The sequence below is a fragment of the Mytilus trossulus genome, chromosome 14 (assembly GCF_036588685.1).
Source record: "Mytilus trossulus isolate FHL-02 chromosome 14, PNRI_Mtr1.1.1.hap1, whole genome shotgun sequence".
NCBI classification, from domain to species: Eukaryota; Metazoa; Mollusca; class Bivalvia; order Mytilida; family Mytilidae; genus Mytilus; species Mytilus trossulus.
This window is the reverse complement of record NC_086386.1, coordinates 55,267,897-55,290,480: the sequence shown is the minus strand read 5'-3', so window position 1 is coordinate 55,290,480 and position 22,584 is coordinate 55,267,897. Positions and strand designations below refer to the sequence as shown.

The 22,584-nt window shown below is 30.8% G+C and overlaps 1 protein-coding gene across 6 annotated transcripts in view; it reads left to right on the top strand.

Moving 5' to 3' along the window:
- LOC134696310 (CD109 antigen-like) overlaps nucleotides 1-22,308 on the top strand; it is a 53,855-nt gene extending 31,547 nt beyond the window's left edge. For 3 of the 6 annotated variants that reach the window (XM_063558029.1, XM_063558028.1, XM_063558030.1), the window contains exons 18-35: nucleotides 4,075-4,270; nucleotides 6,007-6,124; nucleotides 6,766-6,879; nucleotides 7,617-7,718; nucleotides 9,004-9,132; nucleotides 9,700-9,838; nucleotides 10,417-10,593; nucleotides 11,237-11,318; nucleotides 11,995-12,151; nucleotides 13,272-13,349; nucleotides 13,931-14,105; nucleotides 14,573-14,790; nucleotides 15,547-15,705; nucleotides 16,342-16,404; nucleotides 17,104-17,213; nucleotides 19,562-19,715; nucleotides 20,283-20,385; nucleotides 21,550-22,308. In XM_063558029.1, the coding sequence (XP_063414099.1) occupies nucleotides 4,075-4,270; nucleotides 6,007-6,124; nucleotides 6,766-6,879; nucleotides 7,617-7,718; nucleotides 9,004-9,132; nucleotides 9,700-9,838; nucleotides 10,417-10,593; nucleotides 11,237-11,318; nucleotides 11,995-12,151; nucleotides 13,272-13,349; nucleotides 13,931-14,105; nucleotides 14,573-14,790; nucleotides 15,547-15,705; nucleotides 16,342-16,404; nucleotides 17,104-17,213; nucleotides 19,562-19,715; nucleotides 20,283-20,385; nucleotides 21,550-21,644 (2,369 nt within the window). In that variant the 3' untranslated portion in view covers nucleotides 21,645-22,308. The remainder of the gene's footprint in view (nucleotides 1-4,074; nucleotides 4,271-6,006; nucleotides 6,125-6,765; nucleotides 6,880-7,616; nucleotides 7,719-9,003; nucleotides 9,133-9,699; nucleotides 9,839-10,416; nucleotides 10,594-11,236; nucleotides 11,319-11,994; nucleotides 12,152-13,271; nucleotides 13,350-13,930; nucleotides 14,106-14,572; nucleotides 14,791-15,546; nucleotides 15,706-16,341; nucleotides 16,405-17,103; nucleotides 17,214-19,561; nucleotides 19,716-20,282; nucleotides 20,386-21,549) is intronic. The other 3 variants (XM_063558034.1, XM_063558031.1, XM_063558033.1) reach the window with 1 other exon arrangement.
- The last annotated feature ends 276 nt before the right edge of the window (nucleotides 22,309-22,584 follow it).

Genomic DNA, 22,584 nt, shown 5'->3' with positions numbered 1-22,584 from the left:
AACATGGTCTTTCACTATTCGTTAACGTTGTTAGTCTATGTAGATTTTTTATGCAAATATTTGCATTAACACATTTAAACTAAAAAAATGTACGTCCGCTGTATACATAGTTATTCCATTATAGGGATATGAAACTCCTCAATGCATTGAAATATCAATATTTCATTTTTGATACTTTAATCAAGCTAACGGCTTATTATGTTTCTAGTTAATGGGTAAGCATGTTGACTTCACTTGACATATATAAACAAGACATATGCCAATTAATATCAAAGATACATTCGGTAAGATAATTCTATGTCGAAAATGAAAATAAATGGGTGTATTACATTAAGGATAAGGACAAACCGGAAGTTTGGGTTGGACGCAAGTTTAAATTGTAATTCCCTCAAATGCGGTAATGGATAAACAAACCGGCTGAGTGTGTTCCATTTTGTTAGAAAGAGCAATCGTACTTACCTATACACATTTGTTTTATTCATTTATTTTGATACTTTATATTAATATAGGTTGGAAAAAAATGGATGCTATTTCAGCCACTAGTATATTTCATTTATTAATTCCGAACGTCCATTTTTGAATTAAACATCTGAAATGTCAAAACATAGATATTTACGACTTCAACATTTTATTTATCAGATATCTTATTGAAAGTTATTTCAAGCAGTCTAAACGGTATATTTATACAATATCACTTTATGCTTACCTTGAAATATAAAAAAAAAAGGAAAATTATACAGTTCCTAAATTTATTTTAAAGTCTGACCGTACAACATTTGATAAACGCAAAGAATGTTATGTTCACCTTAACCTAGGGATATCTGTTTCAACTACTTAGAATCTGCTTATAGATCAGATAGATTTATTTAACCCCTTGTATGGTTTTAACCCTACTAAATACTCATCTGTAGGTTCCCAATGATAACTGAGCCTCCTCAAAGGGGTTTGATTATGTGATTACATGGCTAATTTTTATAGTGATTATTTGATTCCAGAGTTAATATTTCATGACTATTTAATTAAGGACTGTATCTTTGGTTATTTGATTATTGTATTTCCAAAATTAGTTAATGATTATGCAATTGAATTGGCAAAAAATTTTGCCGTATTTGGCACAACTTTTGGGAATTTCGGATCCTCGATGCTCTTCAACATTGTACTTGTTTGAATTTATAAATATCTTATGTAGACGAAACAGGCGTCTGGCATACTAAATTACAATCCTGGTACCTTTGATAACTATTGTGATTATGTGATTTATTAGACACCCCACACTACTACTTCGATTCCGATGAAGGATATGACGATGTTGATGGTCTTCTTATGGAGGATTCAAGCCCCGGGAATGAAAATATTCCAGTTAATTTAAAATCAATGAGTCGAGTTAGGAAACATTTTCCTGAAAGTTGGATATGGTTAAATGAAACAATTTCGTGAGTAAATGCTGCTTGCATCAGCTAAAAAACAAATATATATTTCTCTCTCTCTCTCTCTCTCTCTCTCAGAATAGTAAAATGCGGCTCTTAGTTTAGGTAAATATATAACGAGTACAAATAGAAGCTGTTATATTTATTTAGTATTTTGAAGTGTTTTAATTTCGTTACATCTAATATATGCGCATGTTTGCACCCTGTAACTTAGTTTGGTAGCTTTTATTTACAATTTTAGTTTTTTTAATCTCCCTTCCTATGTAAATTTAACTTTTTTTATCTGATGTGTGTTCGAAATGCATCTTTTGTGCATTTTATTTTCCCTTTTTATAGTGTGTTTGTTATAACAAAAGCAACACTGGTTTTTTTTTTGGTAAAAAGGTATACTTATTTCAACAACAAAAAAACAATAATACAGAACTCCATGGTCAATTCAAAAAGGAGACATCCATTTTTTGGAAAGGAAAGGAACGTGTGTATAACATAGAGGATGGAAACATACCGGAAATAGATCTAATGGCGCAATTTAATAAAAGTTTCAACTATATTAAGGACAGCATTAAATGTTGATGACTTCGGTCTAGTGCAACTACATTGTAAAGTATTTAACGAACTAAAAAAAATACAGACATGTTTCCAAAATTTTCAAATATGAAATATATACGAAAATTGATACTGCTAAAATAAAAGAATCCATAGTATGTACATTACATCTACTATCGTTTCTTATTTTTGCTCCCAAATATATGATCTTACATTGACTAAATGAAACAACATGACATATATCTATAACATGTCTTTCGAGATCTGTTCAACTGAAAATGCTAGTCTCAGTGCAAAATCATTTTACTAGAGCTCTTCATTTGTTTTTGAAATTAATTTGTTGTGAACAACATCATTTTGATAGTATGCATCAATTGATGTATATCAGAAAAAAAGGCGTTGCCATGCTGTTTTATGACGGTTGACCGCCAATCGTCCATACAAGAAAAACTTATATATCTGTTATATTTCCATCAATCTGCGGATGTTTAGTGTTTGAAGGATTAATTTTCAAATTGGCTTGACTTTTCCGAGCATTTTAACCGTGTCTATCACAACTTGTTTGTGTGGATGGTCTCTGTGAGTTGATGAAAAAAACATTGTGGATAAATATGTCCGCTGTTTAGATTTTTATCACATTGTACTGAACTTAACTATTTTAATACAGGGATAAAATTACATCCCTGTTTTTTCCTCCATTGAAACATGTTGACTTTCATTTAAAATGCAAACTGGATTTGTGACTGTACGACAAATAATATCATAGTCATTTACAAACCAATTCAAATGTATGTTGAAAGGGACGCCACGTGTGTACTACATGGAGGATGGAGGCAGACATGAAGTTGGACTTTTGTCGCAAGTTAAAAAAGTTCGAACTGAATTCCCTGAAACTTGGCTATGGATAAACAAAACGACTGAGTGAGTCAAGTCTCGTTTAGAAAGAGCAATCATTCTGTCTTTATATGCATCTAATTCTTTCAAGGACTTGGATACTGAATTCCTATTCCATATATTTTTATAAATAAACGGATGTTATTGGTGTTACTGGCAAATTACTTTTCAAGATTGTAACTGCAATTTTGATTTAATGCATTTTTGAATGTCATGTATTGCAAACAGCATCATGTTTATTGCATGCTACAATTAATTTATGTTAGAATAAAGGCATTGTCTTGTAGTTGTAACAGTTTATACACTTTAATGCATCCTTCATAAGTGAAAGGCATTGCATTCTAAGACACACATTGTTATAATACTGCTAGTTCTATGTGTCATTAAATAGGTGAAAGCTTCGTACATTACATCACTATATGCCCATCTTCAATTATAAATAGGACATACTATTTAAGGTATCTCCGTCACTCTGCAGATGTTTTAAGACAACAAACTTACTAGATTTTTGAAAGATATAAGGTGTGTTTAAATTGTTTTGTTTGTATCTTCATTTTGTTTGTATACACAAGGTATTTTGTTGGCTTCTTTTCTTTAATTTAGTAAAAACTTTGCCACATATCTTTATTGTCAATGCATCACATTCATGATATCATTACGCAGTTTCGTACAAAAAAAAATTAGGGCATATCCTTATGTTAAGAATATCTTTAATAGTCGGAGCTGATTAATACTTCATACTAAATCAAATCAAGCTAAGTGACTAGAATCCACGAAAACCATGAGAACATTCATGAAAGGGTTAACATATACAAAATAGAGAATGTTTTAAATAGATATAACTCTAAACCTAGGTGAATCTCCTTAAAAAAGTTAGATGTTGCAGGTAGATAGGATTGAAAATCTGTTCAGCCCTTTAATTTGATTTAACCATAAGTTACACTAAAAATTGGGGTTTGATGCGACTGTCATACAAGTTAGTGGTTTAGCTAGCTATATAACAAGGTTCAATCCACCATTTTATAGAAATACAACATTGTCTGTACCACGTGATGAATATGCCAGTTGTTATCTATTTGTTTGATGTGTTTGATTTTGCCATTTGGTTAGGGACTTTCCATTTTTTATTTTCATTTTGAGTTCAATATGTTTGTGATTTAACCTGTTAGTATATTCATTTTAAATGTATACAAATGCATATTCAAAGTTCATTACTACGATGTCTATGAAGTGAGTGCCTATATGAATGGCGATGTGAATGACGATGAGGGTCTACGCATGTCACAGGATCAACATTCAAATCATCTCGAAAATGAAAATATTCGTCCTAACGTCTTAAAACCAACGAGTCAAATAAGGAAACACTTTCCTGAAAGTTGGATGTGGCTAAATGAAACGATTCCGTGAGTAATTGCTTGACACAGATTCAAATAACGAATATCTTCAACTGACAACAGTTTAATGCGGAGGATGGTGGAGATACATATAAAATATATAAACAGATTTTTTTTGTTGTTCTGTCCTTTGTTTACATCAAACATGCGCTCATGCTTTGCTTTTTGCTTTATGTTGCTTGACGTTTAGTTTATACTTAACATCCTTTTTTTGTTTACCTATATGCATATTTCATTCATGGTTGGTGTTCTGGTGCTCTAGCTTATTGAACCGACCTCTTGTATGACAGGTGTCCATAGCTCCGTTACATATGCAAATACATTAGATTTTGTATGTTCTATTTAAGATCCATTGTACTATTCGCCATTTATGACCACGAGACTTTTCGTGATGCCAACATTACCACCGACCACAACGACTTCCGTAAGGCCCTTATCTATGCAGGAAACATCTTTAGAACCAATTAAACGTGTCCGAAAGATATTTCCAGAGACTTGGTTATGGAGTAATTTGACTATTTCGTGAGTTGATAATACCAGGGGGTAGTCCTTATATTGTTCTATAGTTTTAAGCTTCAAAACATATCTATACTTAACAACGTATATAATAAAAGTTACTAGTATATTAAGAAAATATCTACACTTTTTGAAAAAAACACTACTTGATTATAATGTTAAACACCTGTCAGGAAAGTGATATTAACAATTATTGAATCTCATATTTCATAAATTATCAAATATTATCAGCATCCACTTCCTTGTTATTTTAATTGCTAAATAAATTTATTAGCTTGATACGTCTTATGTGTGAGATATGCCTTTAGTTAAATACTGTGATATCATGGATACTGCATATGACCATTTATTGTTACTGTACCAACGCGTTAAAACTTTTTTGTCTAGATATGTAAGAAATATATCCTCGTTTCTATGTCATCCTGTCTATATAGTGCAGTCCAAGTATACATAAATATATATAAAAGATAAATACAAGAAGTATACATACTTTACAAATCAAAATGTAATGCCCGAGCCTGTCAAAACATACATATTTTATAAATAGTATAAATCAATGTTATTGTAAACAGGATAACTATCTACTGCTTTCTATTTCTTTGCAAATTTTAAAAATTCCATATTCTGAATAGTATAAGTTCAGAGAGACACTATACCTGGCTACCGAAAGGTAAGTTTGACAAGTAAAAATGAGAATAGTAGGAATCAAATTGAGATGATATTAAAATGTGAGTATTTATTAAACAAGTTGATGCATGTTGCATGTGATGTGAAACGTATAGCATGTCTGATATCTCAAAATGTTGAAAAATGTATTTTGTTATTGTTTAGCTTTAAATATATTGTAAGATGATATTCATTTTCAACAGATATAACTTAAAAAATAAATGTGATTTTTCATTATTTGATCATTTAAATTAGATAATTTGAATAAAAGAGCAATATACAACTCGAACTACATTTAGTATTACCGTTTTTTTTTGTTTGTTTTTTTGTTTTTTCATATCTGTTTTGTTTGTTTACTATGAATTATGTTTCGTAGAATGAATTATAACGATAACGTATAGTTAGCAAAATCTGAATTTAATATTACGAAGTTATAATTGCCAACTTAGAAATATGAATTCCGATCAATTATTAATGAATTGGTAAAAATACCTGAAATAATATTCAACCAGCTATACCCTTCTCGGAACAAAAATCTGGAAAATTTATGTTTTGTTTTACAGTGACACAGGGAAAACAACAATAAACGTTAAAGTTCCAGATACTATTACTTCATGGGTAGCAACAGCTTTTGCAGTCAATCCCGAGTCTGGACTTGGACTAACAGCTCAACCATCAAACGTATGTTTTTAGTTTTTTTTCTCATAATATTTTTTCCCAAACAAACGGCATTTCTGTTTTCTTAAAAATATGGTGTAGACAAGCAAGAAACGTGTTGTGTTCATTTCGCAAATGCAGTTTACTAAGAAAAAGTGATTTTTGTATCAACTCACATTTTTATGAATTGTACGTCGTTATACTTCATATGATATCATCCAATACTTCATTTACATAACAAAAATAATCTTAGAAGTGTAAGAAACGAGTTCAAATTACAATCATTTTTCATTTAAAATTTTAAAAAAATTTTAAGAAAAGACTGTGACTTTTTTTCTGTCTGAAGGAATGACATAAAAATGTGGTGCACACTGGATAACGCCCTTGCGGGTTATATAAAAGGGTGCATCACATTTTGTTATGTAACTGTTGAGAAGTAGAAAATATATTACAGTCATTTCTTACAATTTAATTCGAAATTCCATTTTAAGCCGTAGTAAATCATGAAAATACGTTGAGGAGTTCACGGTCACCTGTTATAATTACGACTATGAGCTGATATACAAAACACTTTTAGTTAATCAGAAGACGCGTTACATTCTAGACTAAATTAAATTGTTTAACGATTGATTTTATTATGTTAAAATGTTTATTTCTGATTACAGTTGAATGTTTTCATGCCGTTCTTTATGCAATTGGTACTACCATATTCAGTTGTACGAGGAGAACTTGTAGTTTTACAGATCAACATACACAATTATTTAGCAACCAGTGAATGGGTATGTATAAATAGTAGTATTCCCTAGTTGATAACTCCATTTTGTAGATGAATTTTATCAATGCAACAGTGAGAATGTCAACCAACTGTCTAATTCTGAACTTTGATAAGTTACAGCCGATTGCTTTGAGTGTGTAGGTAAAGGTAATATCTATGATTAGCTTGCTTGCTAGCTGAACCGTGAAGTCATAATTATGTAAGGTAAACTATCCTCCTTTCAGAGTAAATTAGTCGGAGAGATAACCAATATATCTTTCTGTAAGTAAGTTAACCAAAGATATTACATTCACCTACAAACTCAATATAATCGGCTGTTAATTTATTAGAAAGATCACATTACATTTCCTCATTCAATATTAGGCAGCAAAAAAATAGTTTTACTGTGATCAGAACATCCAATAAATTGATGATTGTGATCGTACACGCAGATGTATTTTTTTATGTAATGAGTGCTGAATTACTTACCAGTTGTTGCGTTGGCGTTCTTTAAATATTGAATGACATACGTATACACCATAATGAAGTAATGTCCCTTCTAGGTTTTAATTAAACTCATCATAGATACCAGGATTTATTTTTTTTTGTTTACGCAAGATGCGAATTTTGTCTACAACAGACTCATCAGTGACGCGCCAATCCCAAAAAGTTATAAAGGAAAAATAAAGTACGAAGTTTAAGAGCAACCACTACGGTTCCATACAAAACATTTTTATGTGTGGCTTACATTATGTTTTGTAGGTTTTAGTGATATTGGAGAAAAAAATGGATATGGAAAATGAGATTACATACAGCTCTGGAGCAAGGAAACGAATGCATGCTAAAGTTGGCAGGTGGATTAAGGTGAGTCTTATCCATATATGAACTTTGATGCATACACACTATGTACAACATCGTCCTGGTTGTCCTTTGATACCATTTCCAGGTTTCTAATGATGAATCAAAATCAGATCAATGTATTTTGAATTGTTTTATTGTTGGATCTTATATGTTTCTATTTAACAACACATGATGCTGATGTTTATTATACTTTATCTTCTGTTTTGTTGTGAATAAATTCAAATTTAATTAATCATTAAATGTAAACATACGTTTAAGTTGATGTATCTGTCAATCTCAGTTTTAGATTTTAGATTGTCATATAGCAGTAGGGGGTGGGAGTAGCATGCCATTAAACAACCATTTTGCATCTTTAAATCATCATCGCTAGCCAAGGTTAACGATCCATACCGCTCTTCTGTACCCTTGGCAGATATAGCCAATATTTGTGATTAAAGTGCTACGCCAACTGCCAGAAGATAAAAGTCACGCCCATTCCGACATTGTCATGCTTGACCAAAAGCAGCACTTAAACTCTCTTCAGTGTAGAGTGTAAGCATGGTCATGTTTAGTGTTTACAAATTTCATGAAACATGACTTAAAATATATGTTGACATCCCAACATTAGCGCTAGAAAAATACCCCGGCACTTCAATTAGTTACAAAAGAGCTCTAAAATTGTCTCAAAATATCGACCAATGGTTTTGGGGTAAAGAGTTGTTGCACAACTAGCACGTGACAATTGTTTATATACAATTTCTACAGTCACGTGTGATCGACTTAAAGGTGGTTTTTGATAAGATGCAGCTAGTTACAACTGCGACCAATTCTCGTCTCCGAAATTTTATTTTAATTCCCTAAGAGTGGTGCGAAGGCGACTGGATCGAAACCCTTGGCAAGCAAAAATGTATTAAAATGTACGGTACCACGTCATAAATATGGCAGTAGTTTTATTGTATAAATCTGTGTAGCCGTTTTGTTTTGTTTTGCATTTCGAAGTTCAAATTGTTCCTCTGTTTTCTTCTAATAGTTGAAGTCTTACCCTCGGTTTTGGTTTGAAACCCGGGTGTAATTTCTCTCGATTTTTGACTTTTGAACACCGGTAAACTACTGCCGTCTTTATCTACTTGATCACAAATAAGAAGTGTTTAATACGTAGCAATTCAGTTTAAGTCCCGGGAAATCAATGCAGTAATGTGTACTAATGCTAGATGTTATGAGCCAAGATGACTTCAGCAGTTGTAAAAATGGGGTATAATTTAAAATGCATTTCACTTATTCAAAATTATAAATCGTGTTACATTTTCAGTTGATGAAAGGAGGAATTGGCTCTGTTTTCTTTCCAATTGTTCCTATTGCAGTTGGTCAGTTGAAGATATCCGTTACTGCGCAGACTGCATCGGCGTCTGATGCCGTAGACAAGGATCTTCTTGTAGAGGTATTATAAAATAACATAAAAATAATGTAATATTTTTGGGAAAACATGATCATTCTGTAAATTTTATGTAAATTTCATTCAAATATCGTACATGGAACGTCTCTTCATATTGAAAGACTGAAATTATGAATATCCCATAGGGCCTATTTGAGAGGTAAATTAATTTGTAATTTCGGTTTTTATATTTCAATCAACTGCTTTATCTATAAAATTTACAGTTTTATTTCTGTTATCGTTAAGTTGATCCAAGATACGTTTAGGTGTGCAATTATGACCTGATTTATCAATTACATTAGTTTAACGTAAATTCATTTTGATTTTTAATCGATAAGTGTAAGTTTACACCTTTTTCCACCAGTCGATTATTCTGCTTCGGACTCAACAACAGATTTCCAAACATATTACAAGCCTTTATTTGGACAAACTCCGCTTCTTGCATAATATTCCTGAATTCTTCGTCAAATGTTTGTACGATCAATATATGCTGTTATTCAGTTCGAACGATTTGAACAGCTTCTTAAATAATATCAATATGAGTATAACTTTTTTAAATTTACCATTTTGCAGCCTTCTGGAACAGCCCAGGAATATAATATTCCTGTACTGATAGACTTAAAGACAGTGGGTACATTTAATAAAACAGTAAATATTACCTTCCCAGCCAATACCACTGCAGGTTCACGACGTGTGACAGCATCTGTAATAGGTAAGTAAGATATAAAGGCAACAATAACGAAATATATATCAGGTTCACAAGACGTCAAGACTTTGATCATTGATACTCCAAATGACCACGTAAGACACGCTTTTCATCTACAAAAGACTCTTTAGTGTAGAACGAAATGAAATAAAAATGTTTCAACGGTCAAATAAAGTACGAAGTTGACTTTATTCTGACTTTATTTTATCCTATGAATTATGAGAAATCCAATGCTCGACTATAATAACAAAAAGAATGAATAAAAAACAACTATAATTTTTCTCACTTAGTATAGAAGAGGAACGAAAGTTCCAAAAGGACAGTCAAACTCGTTCCGAAGAAAATGGTGGGCTAAAACTTATTTCATAGCTAATAAAACCCTCCAATTGCACGCCATTTGTTTACCGTTCGTTATTCTAAAAACATTTTCTGAGAAATAAAGATTCAAAGTAAATTCATGAATGAGTAAGTTGATTAACGATGAATGTTAAATTTGGCGATTTAATTTCCCATCATCATTAACAAAACCGGAACCGGAACAATCTTTAGGGAATGTAGTATGTATATATTTTGATTACTTTCAGGTGATTTAATGGGACCTTCAATTAATGGTTTGGAGAAATTAATCAAAATGCCTTATGGTTGTGGAGAGCAAAACATGTTAAATTTTGCACCAAATATATTTGTACGAAGATATTTGAATGTGACAAACAATCTATCGTCTAAAATGGATTCGGATTCAAAGGAGTATATGATAAAAGGTAAGAAATGCAAGAAGATGCTGTAAGAATGGCATTGAAACAACCATCTCATCCGAGTCACAATTTGTTAAAGTGAACCAGTATAGCTAGGTCAAAGTACGGTCTTCAACACGGAGCCTTGGCGCACACCAAACAGCAAGCAATACATGGCACTAAAAATTACTAGACAGTGTAAAACAATTCAAACGGGAAAACCAACGATCTAATCTATATAAAAAACGAGAAACAATAAATACTTATAAACCACATCTACAAACGATAACTTCTGATCAGCTGATGCTTTCATATGTTCAAATATAATTAATCGTAGACATGGACAATTTTCAAAATGGGATTCAGATAAAAAGTAATCATATATAAACCCAGTCAAATAGAATTAAACGTTTATGCAATTATCTTGGCTTGTATTAGTTGCCTATGTTACTCTTTCCCTAATGGATTTCTTAGATTTAAACATTGGTAAACTTCTGTCGCTCTTTAAAAATACCTTCATTCAGTTACCCAAAACGATTATTAAATGCAAAAGAATAACTAGTTTCTGTCATTAACATAATTGAATCTGTTTCATATCCCAATTTATAAGTACAGCGTTGCATTGCTGCATTTAATTATTATTATACTTAGAAGATATTTTAACTTTTAGGATATCAGAGAGAACTTACTTACCAACATGACGATGGATCTTTTAGTGCTTTTGGAAACAGCGATAAATCTGGCACTACATGGTAAGTTTAAAACACAAAGGAAAGTTACGGGTAAAAACAACGTAAATCATGCTATTATATTACAAACAATAACCAAACAATCAAACTTCAAAAATGGAAAGTCAAAATGAAATTATCGCAAAGGAAAAAGGTGAAGTCACCGTAAAATACAAAAAGTTTCTTTGATGGCTTATCAATCATTACAATATAAATCTGAGCAGTTGTTTTTAAAGATTGGTCGTTGTTCTTATTTTCAAGTTATAAGTTGTTGAGTGAATTTCTAATAAAATTAAGAAAGGTATACGGGAATGTGTTAAAGAGAAGATAACCTGATGCCTAACTTATATCTAAAACATAGAAGTAAATCAACATTTTTAAATAAAACCAAAAGACTAGCACAGGCTCCTGTTTGGGGAAGGCTGGTTAAATATGTTTGCTAGATCTCAAGAGAAAAAAGTAATTCACAAAAAATACTGAATTTTCAAGGAAAATTCAAAACGGAAAATCTTTAATTATATGGCAAAATCAAAAGATAAAACACATCATACGAAGGGATAACAACTGTCATATTTCTGACTTGGTACAGGCATGTTAATTCTTATGTAGAAAATGGTGGATTGGACCTGGTTTTATAGCTAGCTAAATCTCTCACTATTATGACAGTCACATCAAATTTCATTGAATTGTTCTTTTGTAGGCTTACTGCATTTGTCGTGAAATCTTTTGCTCAAGCGTCTGACGATATATTCATTGACGACAAATTATTCCATAAAGCACTTGATTGGCTTGTATTACAACAAACAGAAATTGGAACATTCAAAGAACCCGGTAAAGTTTTACATAAAGCTATGCAGGTATGTTGACTACGTTAAAATACTGTAGATTCATTTATTTTTATGCGTATTAATTTTCGTGGATTGAGGAAAACTTGCGTTTTTTGTGGATATTTTATTTCGTGGTTTTGACAATCACTGCATACAGTCCCCGTAAAAAAATTGTTGTTCGTTGAATATTTGAATTCGTGGTTCACTGTACTTACGAAACCCACGAAAATTGGTATCCAATGAATAATAATGAATCCACAGAACTAGTAAATGCCCCAGCTTTGAAAATGATATATATGTGATGGGTTTAAAATTTATCATGACAGTTATTCTTACTTAAAATAAAAAATAATGATGGTGGTATCGTCATCCAATTAAATTAAAGCAAAATAGCATATTACGAAATTATAGAACGAATTTCATATTTATACCCCAAGCAACGGGTTGCGGAGGGTATAATGTTTTTGACCCGTCCGTCCGTCCGTCTGTCAGTCCGTCCGTCAGTCCTGTTTCTCAACTTTGTAACTTCTCTCAAACCACACAACAGAATTTCACGAAACCTTTTCAGATAATAAGGACATACTTTGTAGTTGTGCATATCGACGGGAAATTGCGATTCAATTTTTTTTCTTGGAGTTACGCCCCTTTGAACTTATTTACTTTTATGTACTACTGCAACAGTTTGTCATCGCAACTCCTCTCAAACCACACAACAGAATTTCACGAAACCTTTTCAGATAATAAGGACATACTATGCAGTTGTGCATATCGACGGGAAATTTTTTCTAGGAGTTACACCCCTTTGAACTCATTTGCTTCAATGTACTTCTACAACAGTTTGTCATCTCAACTCTTCTGAAACCACACAACAGAATTTCATGACAATACTATGTAGATGTGCATGATGTGCATATTGACTAGAAATTATTAGTCATTATTTTTTCTTATACATTTTTTTTTACACTTATTTAATTTCTCCAATGCCAATTTGGGGACGTGGGGTATGTGAGCGTGCTCACTAAGGTTCTTTAATTCTTCCTATGTCAATTTGAAAGAAAAATACATTTAAAAAAAACAAATGGAATAATCATTTGTAAACTAAACATATATACAATATATAAGATTCACGATTCTTATGATATAATTACAGGGCGGGTCAGCAGCAGGTGAGAGATCTTTAACTGCATTTGTATTGATTGCGATGAAAGAAGCCGATGTTATTAAAGGGGTAAGATAAACAAAATTATAACAATTTAAATAATTTACGGAGATATTTGATATAAATCAATGAAACAACACAATAGTAAAAGAGAACCAGACGTCAACATATGGCTTTTTGAGTTACAAATCATGAAATTAATACAACTTATACGTATTGTCATTAATACTCAATAATGTTTCGCTTTTGTTTGAATGTTTGTCAAGTCGAAATCCCATAAATACTTTTTATGTACGTGTTACAAAAAAGCTGCAACCTAAAAAAATAATATAATATGTTTTTTTTATTAAGAAGACGTACCTATTAAATACAAATTAATAGTTGGTAAACACCACTTTTCTTTCTTGTCTTTTCAAATTGAAATTTGACGGCTATTTCAATGCAGTCATTTTGAAAAATTTGATGCTCTATATGATAGGAGATTTCTTAAACCTGAATGTCAGCATACAATTTATTCATGTTAAGTATAGGAGACAATCGTAGACATAAAGTTGAAACCATTGCTGTGAACCAAAGATTTTTATAGAAAAATAAAACATTTTCTTCTTCACCTTTATCATTAATGATATGTATGTTCAATCATTTTCTAGGCCAGTGACCGAACTGCAAGATCTATTAAACGGGCAACAACGTACCTTGAGGGAGAGGTTGACAGATTGATTGACACTTACGAAATGGCAATAGTATCGTATGCTTTAAAACTTGTAAACAGTCCAAAATCAATCATCATATTAGAAAGACTGAAGATGTTGGCTGTAGATGAAGGTAATATTCCTACAAAAAAACATAGTAATGCAAAAAACAAACGAATTATTGTCACTAACATATCTATATTTCGAATACAGTGTGTGGCAGTCGCAACCAGAGTGAAAATTCAAGTGCATTGCTCCGATTGAGTATTTTAATCCAAACATCAAAATTTGAATAACTCAACAATAACACAGACATGGGCATCGGGATGATGACCATATATAAATAAGTTTATTATCTTTTTGTTGACAGAAAATTCTAAAGTAACATTGTTGTCAATATTGTATGGTGGGATATAAAAGAGAATAGTAAGAGAGGAAGGATTTTTCCAGGATATACATGTATGGGGGAGGCCATTAACTGGTTAAACGTTAAGATATTCACATGGTTATAACTTATTTAATACTGCGTCTGAATGAATAAATCTGTTTTGCGTTAGGCTGTTGTTGTGTTAGATCAAATGGTGTTGTTTCTTTTTTTAGATGGCACAAGGTACTGGAAACATAATGCTAAAGAGTCAAACGAAAAAAAATATTCAAATTGGAGCCCTCCTCACAGTCAGTCAAATGCTATAGATATTGAACTGACTTCATATATTCTTATGAACTATGCAATGAACATGGATGTTGAAAATGGTTTACCCGTACTACGATGGTTGACATCACAACGAAATCCCAATGGTGGATTTTGCTCAACACAAGTAAGGAAAAGATAGATTTATCATTTATAATTTTATTTGTTTTTTTACGAGACTCTTATTGGTATGGTGTTATTAAGAAGGATAGATGATTTTCGACAACAAAAATAAGGAAAAGATAGATTAGGATCATTTGATTTATACTTTCATTAAACTACACTTGATAATAATAGAAGGATATTAAATACAGCTGCATTGTCGTCAACACAAAGGACTAGATTTTGCTAAATCTTTTTTATTATCTAACTCTTCTTGTTGTGGATAAAATATGAATGATTAATGATAAGATAATCAAATAATAGTTGGTTTTATATGGATTCGGCTGCACTGGGTGTATCCCTCTTTTTTCATAGATCTTCTTCTGTTTTTGGCATTTAAGCCTCCATGAATTTTAACTGTCCGATTTCAGGGTTCCCGTAATTTATAAAGTTGTATTCTCGTTTGATGAATAAATGTGTTATTTTAACAGGTTTTATAAATGATGCAGCATCATGAAAATTAATGGACACTATGATTATTTTATGTTCACACTATCGGTGGGTCATGTACAGAACAGGAACGTCACATATTGTGTTTTGATATCCGTGTTATAAATAGTCTCCGTGTAAAAGTTATAAATTTAAGGATGATATATTCATTTAAGATGTATCGTTTACATCAATATCAATTTGATAATGTAAAAATAAAATTCAATTTATATACTAAGAACTACTACCTTAGTAACACAAGAATAATATCGATATTCTAAATATATTGCAGGACACAATTATTGCATTACAAGCTTTAGCCGAGTTTGCTGGGGAGATATACTCTAATGACTTTAACATGGAAATAACAATTAAAAGCCTTAAAGGTGAAAAGTTTGAAGATAAACATATCATTACTCGCGATAATGCCCTAGTGCTGAAAGTATTTGAGGTAAGTTGAGAAAGATCATGTTGTAATTTCGTTCATCCATTCCTACTAAATTTACTGTTTTGCTAAACAAAAACATCATGTATGCATATATTTGATTACTTTATTTCCAAAAGAGATGAACGGTACTCAAGGGATATTTAAACTTAAATGTGGGAGATATAATGACAATGACATGGCTACACAAAAGATAACAACGATAAATGAAACACAATATAGAAAATTATAGACTGTGTAACTCTCGAAAACATTAAAACAAGACAGCCTTTAACTAAAATCAAAATTGTATTTAAGCGATAGTATGACGTTGTTGTCGCATTTGAAGCAGTATATATATACGCATGCATTCTGAACACCTTATATTACTAAAGACTTTAATAAAAGTGTTTTCCAATGTTCTAGTTTAAGATGTATGCATTTATTGTATGCTTCACTCTATAATGTCGGTTTAATTGTCATGATTCTTTTTATAGCTACGTGTTGGCTTTATGGTTGATCATAATTTTAAACCATATCGTAACTAGCAGCTATTGTATTGTTTTTGTCCTTGGATGTAGACTTTTTATACTAGTCTTATATCTACAAATATATAGTTTGAAATTAATTTTTATTCATGTGTACTTTGATATATTTATTTAGGTTCCAATTGGAGTAGAGGAACTCACAGTATTTGCAAAGGGCAAAGGAGTCTCTTTAGCGGAGGTAAGAATGAATCAGCATATGGCCAATAAAACTTGCCTTTGATTACAAAGTATAAGCATCCAGCATATAACTAGCAATAAACGGACAGGCATACCTTAAAAAATGAATTATTCATTAAATCAACAGCTCTTTCCACAAACAAATCCTCATGACCTATTTTTCTCTCTTAATTTGAGATTACAACAGGAATAGTGAGTTATATATTCCTTACAATTACATTATTATGTACATGATGTACAAGACAAATTATTTCGTCACAGCATATCTTAATCTTATACAAATTAAAAAAGACATTACCGTTTAAAAAGCATTTGTTTTCATACACAAATATACAGGAAATTATTGAAAGCATTTAGGTATATGTATGTCTCGATTATTTGTTTAGTCAGAAAATACTATCAATTGTTACCAATAGCATTATTTTTCATAATTGTTAAACGAATATCTAAACAAAAGTGACAATTTTAGTCAAATATGATTTAATTGTCTTCAATGATAAAATTTGAGATTGAACAAGAAGAATTTTATTCATTCATATAACAATGTATAAAGTGTAATTAGTTTTAATCGTGTTGAATAAAAAAAGGATCAAGTGTTTTCCGGAACTGATCGGGAAAAGCGGTTTAAACATTTTAATGAAGAACACTTGTTTCACCGTTTTTTAAATGAATAATTTGAATTTAAATCTCTTACTTTTAGGTTGCTGTTTATTTCTACACTGCTGATGACATTAAAACGTCAGCATTTGATATCAATACCACAATATCAGAAGAAACAACAAAAGGATTAAGGCTTCAAGTTTGTGGAAGGTATGTTATTATTTTGCGAAATTAATTGGACAGAATTGGCTTTAATTCAAGGTTAAACTCGACATCAGTCTAGTTTCACAACTGCTGTTTAGATAATGTGAGTGTCCAAAATGTCATTATTCTACACTACAAAAGTCAAAAAGTCTGAAAAGACCAGTTTTTGTCTTGATTTGCATGAACTTTTACTTGACATTCTCCAAAAGTATGACTCGTGTCTTAATTTTTCTTGACAATTTCTCATTTATATCAAATTTGTATGAAATTTACTCGACATATTCTTGACATTCTGAATATGGTCTTAAAATTTCTTGACAAATTCTTGACATTTGAATACTGTCTTGAAATTTCTCGACATATTCTCGACATTCTTATTCTTTCTCAGATTGGCTTGACATATTCTGAATATTTTGAAATGTGTCTTAAATTTACTTGACAGGTCTGAGTTTTAAAAATCATGACCACTATTCATAATATAACTTTGATCTTTCATTCTCTTTACATAATATACTGTTGTTTTTAAGTTACATTCCTTACAACAAATATGAAAGTTGAACATGTAAAATAATTGAAAATTGGGTATTTAAATAGTTTCACAAATGCAAATACAATGTATGGCTATGCAATCTAATGTATATAATAATTTAAATGAGGGTGTGTTGATATAAAACAATTTAAATGTGGGTTATTTAAAAAAATACAAATTTTGATTCCTAAATCTTATTAATTAAATGATTAAAACCAATCATACGGTAGACATATTTCCCTCTACGGTCATAATATCCAATGTTAATATGGTAAATAATTATTGTACAAAAATGTGGTTTATATAAATAGCAAATTATTATGATATAAAATTCATTCATTTAACAGAAGAAAAATTTGTGTAATGTCATTTGTTGGAATATATATTAAGTATTATACATGGACAGGATGTTCCCCATGGAACTAAGTTATAACACACCCCAGAATACACGCAACTGTCAAATAGAAATTACTGATTTACCTGTAATCAGCCATACAACTTATCAGTTGACCTGCCATAAACATTCCAAAGAGTAAAAGAAAATTATTATCTACTCCAGGAATAATAATAAAAAAAAGTATTCATAATGGGTCCCATCAATGATTTCTATTTACTATTCAAATTTGAGTGTTGAGTTTTATAATTTTTAATCAATGATTTCATTGGTCTCAAACATACATACATAATATGGATCTAAACATTTTTTTTTATCTTTTCAGGAAATGAGTTATCACAAATTTTTGTTGATAAAAAATAATAAAATTCAACACCCAAATATGAAAAAAAATGTTTTTATGTTGTTCTAAAAAAATACAGTTTCAATCAAGATGAGAACAATTATTTGACCAACACGAAAGCCCCCCTCCGCTTTTTTTAGCCACACAAACCAAAAAGATTTCATAAACCGTTCAGGCGAAATCCATACTGTTAAAATAGTGTCAAGACATACTTGATACTGTCAAGAATGTGTCAAGACATATTTTATACTGTCAAGAATGTGTCAAGACATATTCAGACATTATTTAGAATGTCAAGAATATGTCAAGACATATTCAGACATTATTAAGAATGTCAAGAATATAACAAGACAGATCGAGACAAATTTAAGACAGTCAAGAATTGGTCGAGACTAATCCAGACTCTTATCGGATGTTACAGGAAGTGTCGAGAAATTTTAAGACAATATTAATACTGTCAAGACACTTGTCAAGAAAAATCAAGAACCTTTTTAGACAAACTAATACTATGTCAAGAATTTTTTAAAATTATGCAGACAAATTAAGAATGTCAAGTAAAAATTCATGCAAATTCAGACAAAAACTGGTCTTTTCAGACTTTTTGACTTTTGTAGTGCTAGAACAAATAAATCATAGCTAGTATAACTAAAAAATTATAGAGCCACATATTCTAAATATGAAAATAATAACAATTCACCAATGAGCATAGAGGGAACAGGCTAAATCATCTAAGATCAGGTTTGCTTCAGGCAAATGCAAACTTACTATATCACGTGAATTTGAGTTAAAAAAATCATCCAATCAAATTTACTTGATTTGGTACCTATATTATAGGACAGTCGTTAAAACCGGAAAAAAGCTCACAAGCTCATTATTGTACGGTAAACAGTTCAAAATGCTAGATGGGAAAACAGTTTCGATCATTTTTTTTGTGAAGGAGTTCAAATACACGCACTAATATGGGTAAATCTGACAGAAAAAAGTAAAGTAAGGTCATGGTTGTGATAATACGTATTTGAATAATCATGTCTGAAATAATGAATTTAAATTAGAAATAAACAAATATCTTTGTTTTCAATTTAAAACAGATGGCGTCAGGAAGGTGAAACTGGAATGTCTATAATGGAGATTGGCATACCATCAGGAATGACACCAGATTATGAATCTCTTGATTTTACTTTAGCTCCAGAGTATAAACGAAAAGAAGAATTATTTAGAAAGCTAGTATTGTATTTTGACAAGGTATGTATACAATACGTAAATGAAATGCATGTATCTTGTATAAATAATATTTAAAAATTTACTGATCTTCAACTTTGTACTTGTTTGTCTTTCCGACTGTATAGTTTGATTAGAGCGTAACTGATGAGTCTAATGAAGACGGAATTTGTGTCTGGTGTATTAAATTAAAACCTGTTACCTTTGATAATTATGATAATTGAATGTACTCAGAAATCACTTGACTCAAAACAAAATAGACATGATAATTTAAATATGGCTGTCGAACAGTGATGATGAGTCTGGACTTATTACCATTTTAAATGCACTCTTAAACACTCTTATTTTATTTTGGATTTTTTATGAATATTCTCGGATTTTTTATTGTTGTTTATCATGTTTATGTTTCCCTCAAATCTCTAAAAACCTAATTATTTGTATTATATAATTCATATGATGCACACAGCGCCCAGTTTATGTAATGATTGCTCTGCACACAACCGTAACTTATCAATCTTCTTTTAAATGAGATTATTTCCCTTTCCCTCGATTACTACACCTATTTTAATTAACATGTCTTCATTATTTTAGTTTGATGCTCTGGAACAATGTGTATCACTGAATATTGTGCGAACTGATCGAGTGGCAGAGCTGCAACCATCACCAGTCAGAATATATGACTATTATGAGCCAAGTAAGTTTGATGTGCTTAAATAATGAATAATTTAATTTTTACAGTGTTTTGTCTATCAGCTCATACACATAAGTTTGTCATTTATCGCGACGTCATCAACGTTTTTACCATTATTTACAGCTTTTTAGAATTAAATTATTAGGAATGTCTATACAAAAAATTCTGCCTATTCGGTATTACATAAACAAAAATATGGTGCACACTTTTAAATAACCCACTAAGCCGATTATTCAGTGTGCCTCACTTTTTGATTTATTTTTTCACAAACAGAAAAAATATTAAAGTCATTCCTTAAATAATGAATATATATTTACAATGTGAATTCGCATTGTAGTCATGCTTTATATAGCACCCATTCTTGCTCCTTTTAGAGATAATGCAATGCACACAGTTTGCATGTTTTACCTCGAGTTGTCTCTCCCTAATCACTAAATGTTTCTTCAAATAAACTTTAGTTTATATAATATTCCAATTGTTTTGATATTGATAATTTTTTCAGAGATACTTATGTTGAATGTTTGAACATGAATTGTTAAATTAAAAATCCACTTCATCTCCTAAATCCTACCGATAAAAGGAAAACAATTGTTTTTAAAAAATAAATTTTATTAATGGAAAAATATATAGCAGTATTTTTATGTAAATAAGCGCATATGTTTATATAGATATTAGTGCAAAAACAAGGATTTGCATGCGCAAAACACTTGTTATGGGATAAGTTTTATCAGGAATGATTGTTATCAAATTGTTTTCAAAGCCTTAATATATATCTGAATTGAGTATAAAATTAGAAAGGACCTTAATAGAACAAATGAAGCCTTTGATGACCAGTTTTGTCTTAGGGAGTAATTCGAGGACGCTGGCACAAGCATATTGTTAAAGATCTATAAATTGACAAATAAAAAGTATTCTGTTTGCCATGTCAATACCGACGAATTGGTTTTCTGAAGTTTGAAAGGTCACAAACACTTGTTTTGTTTAGTATGTATGTCTAACATTTTCCCCAAAAAAGTAAAATAACAAAAACTCCGAGAACAAACAAAACGGAAATTTCCAAACTAATGAACATATTGCATTATTTTATCATTTTTTTCCTACGTTTTGGACTGTTTGCCAGTATGTGGTGTTTTTTCCAATGATTAAATGTACTATGTTCTATTTCAGGTAAACAAAAGACCTCATTTTATTCATCAAAATTATTGGAAAAATCAACTTTGTGTGATGTGTGTGGCACAGAGTGCTTCTGCAAAGAGAACTAAGGAGATATAAATCTGCGTTGGACATTGATGTTGAATGTTATGTTACATTTTGCAGCACATTGATGATTTACATACGTGTGTTGTTTTATTCCTATGTTAGTGTAAAAAATATTCAAATTCTAAATGACATTACATCTTATACATTATAACTACACAGTTTAACAAATGGGTTCAGAAAACAAACACGCTGTCTCCTGTCATGCTAATTTAATTACACAGGAGTGAAAATAACAATATTCCTCGATATATTATAAAGCTATGGGGATACCAACTGAATTCCGTGACCATTCTTAAAAAAAACAATATATGCAAACTAAATTGCTTGTTAATATTTAAAAAATCTATCTTATTTTAGTTTCCCATTATTTTACACAACAAAGAATCTGATTTGTATGCTCGACTGACACGTAATATGTTTCCATACAACAAATGTTCAAATTGTGTTGGTATTCCGAGTTGTATCCAAAATTACAATGTCATCGAAGATTTAAAATTAGTGAGGAAACTGGGAACTGTGTGTACGTATGGGTGCTGATTGTTATATTTTGTTGTATGTGATGTGTATAAAAACAAATGATATAATACGATACTTACATAATGTTATTGCATTTTATAAATATTGAATTCTACGTGCCTTTTGTAATAAATCTTAAGTATGATACAATTTGTTATTCCTTCTTTTTTAAATATCAAAGAATATACAAGTCCGTTCCTTAACATATACTAGCTTTGATAGATAATGGTAAACTATTCTACAACTGGTTCAATCCTCTATTATATATAATCTTTATGTATGCCTAAGTCAGATATATGGAATATTTTCCCTTCTTTCGTTGATTGATAGCATTTGATTTGCAGTTATTATGGACCTACCCTATTCTAATTTGCCATTGAGTTCGGTAATTTTGTATAAAGACAATTGCTTTCGTCGTACTTATTT